This window comes from Pygoscelis adeliae, unplaced genomic scaffold (assembly GCF_000699105.1).
Source record: "Pygoscelis adeliae isolate BGI_AS28 unplaced genomic scaffold, ASM69910v1 Scaffold153, whole genome shotgun sequence".
Taxonomy (NCBI): Eukaryota; Metazoa; Chordata; class Aves; order Sphenisciformes; family Spheniscidae; genus Pygoscelis; species Pygoscelis adeliae.
This window is the reverse complement of record NW_008824408.1, coordinates 261,686-262,885: the sequence shown is the minus strand read 5'-3', so window position 1 is coordinate 262,885 and position 1,200 is coordinate 261,686. Positions and strand designations below refer to the sequence as shown.

Here is a 1,200-nt window from a genome sequence, read left to right as displayed (position 1 = left end):
GCGCGGAGTGGGTGGGGCCCGGCGGCCACACTGCCAAGGCAACGAGCTGCTGGCTGGTCTGGCTCAAGTCAGAAAGGGTTAAGTGAATTACTGTTGAAGTGTCTTGGAGCAGCCCTCTCCCCTCCTGGACGCCTCCAATGGGCTTTCTCCCTTCCTTCCGCAGTCGTCCTGATCGGGGAGTCCGGGGTGGGCAAAACCAACCTGCTGTCCCGCTTCACCCGCAACGAGTTCAACCACGACAGCCGCACCACCATCGGCGTGGAGTTCTCCACCCGCACCATCCTGGTGGGAGACGCAGTGGTGAAGGCTCAGATCTGGGACACAGCCGGGCTGGAGCGGTACCGCGCCATCACCTCTGCGTAAGGATGGGATGCCTGAAATCAGGGCTCCTCCTGGTACCTGGGTGGTGATGCCCTTGTAGTTGAGCCCCACAGGTGAGGATGCTGTGGGGGGTGTCTGGACCATGGAGTGATGGTGGGGTTCTCCCATAGGTATTACCGGGGGGCTGTGGGTGCCCTGGTCGTCTTTGACATCACCAAGCACCAGACGTACGATGTGGTGGACCGCTGGCTGAAGGAGCTGTATGACCACGCCGAGGCCAGCATCGTCGTCATGCTGGTGGGGAACAAGACCGACCTCGCACAGGCTCGGGAGGTGCCCATGGAGGAGGCGAAAATGTTTGCCGGTACGGGCTGGCACCCTGCCACAGGGCTGGGGGCTTGGGAACCTCCCTGGTAGCAGGGACCCACACCAATGTGGGCACCCGAACATCTCTAAAGGGGCTCCAAAATGGAGCTGTGCCCTCACCGGGGTCTGCATCATCTCGGGGGACTCCTCTCCTTGCAGACAACAACGGGCTGCTGTTTGTCGAAACCTCGGCGCTGGACTCCACCAACGTCGAGCAGGCGTTCGAGACCATCCTGAAGGGTACACGCACTGGCGCCGTGGTGCAGCGGGGTCCCGGGGACCAGGGCATCGCAGGGTCCCTTATCAGGGACACAGGGCTGGGCAGAGGATGTGCAGCGCGTCTCTCCTCTGCCCTGTTCCACGTGAGCTCTTTGGGGCTGGTTTCGGTGTTGTCTTTCTGGCTGGTTTGGTTTCCGGCCTTTCTTGCTGGGTGTTTCGCACTCCGCACCAGTAGCTTTGTTCTCATGGCCCCCGGGCATCCCTGAAAGCCCTGGGGGCTCCTTCTCCCCCTGT

The 1,200-nt window shown here is 62.1% G+C and overlaps 1 protein-coding gene across 1 annotated transcript in view; it reads left to right on the top strand.

Moving 5' to 3' along the window:
- RAB25 (RAB25, member RAS oncogene family) overlaps window positions 1-1,200 on the top strand; it is a 2,957-nt gene that overhangs the window by 1,128 nt on the left and 629 nt on the right. The window contains exons 2-4 of the mRNA XM_009320470.1: window positions 164-359; window positions 492-685; window positions 847-927. Coding sequence (XP_009318745.1) covers window positions 164-359; window positions 492-685; window positions 847-927 — 471 coding nt within the window. The remainder of the gene's footprint in view (window positions 1-163; window positions 360-491; window positions 686-846; window positions 928-1,200) is intronic.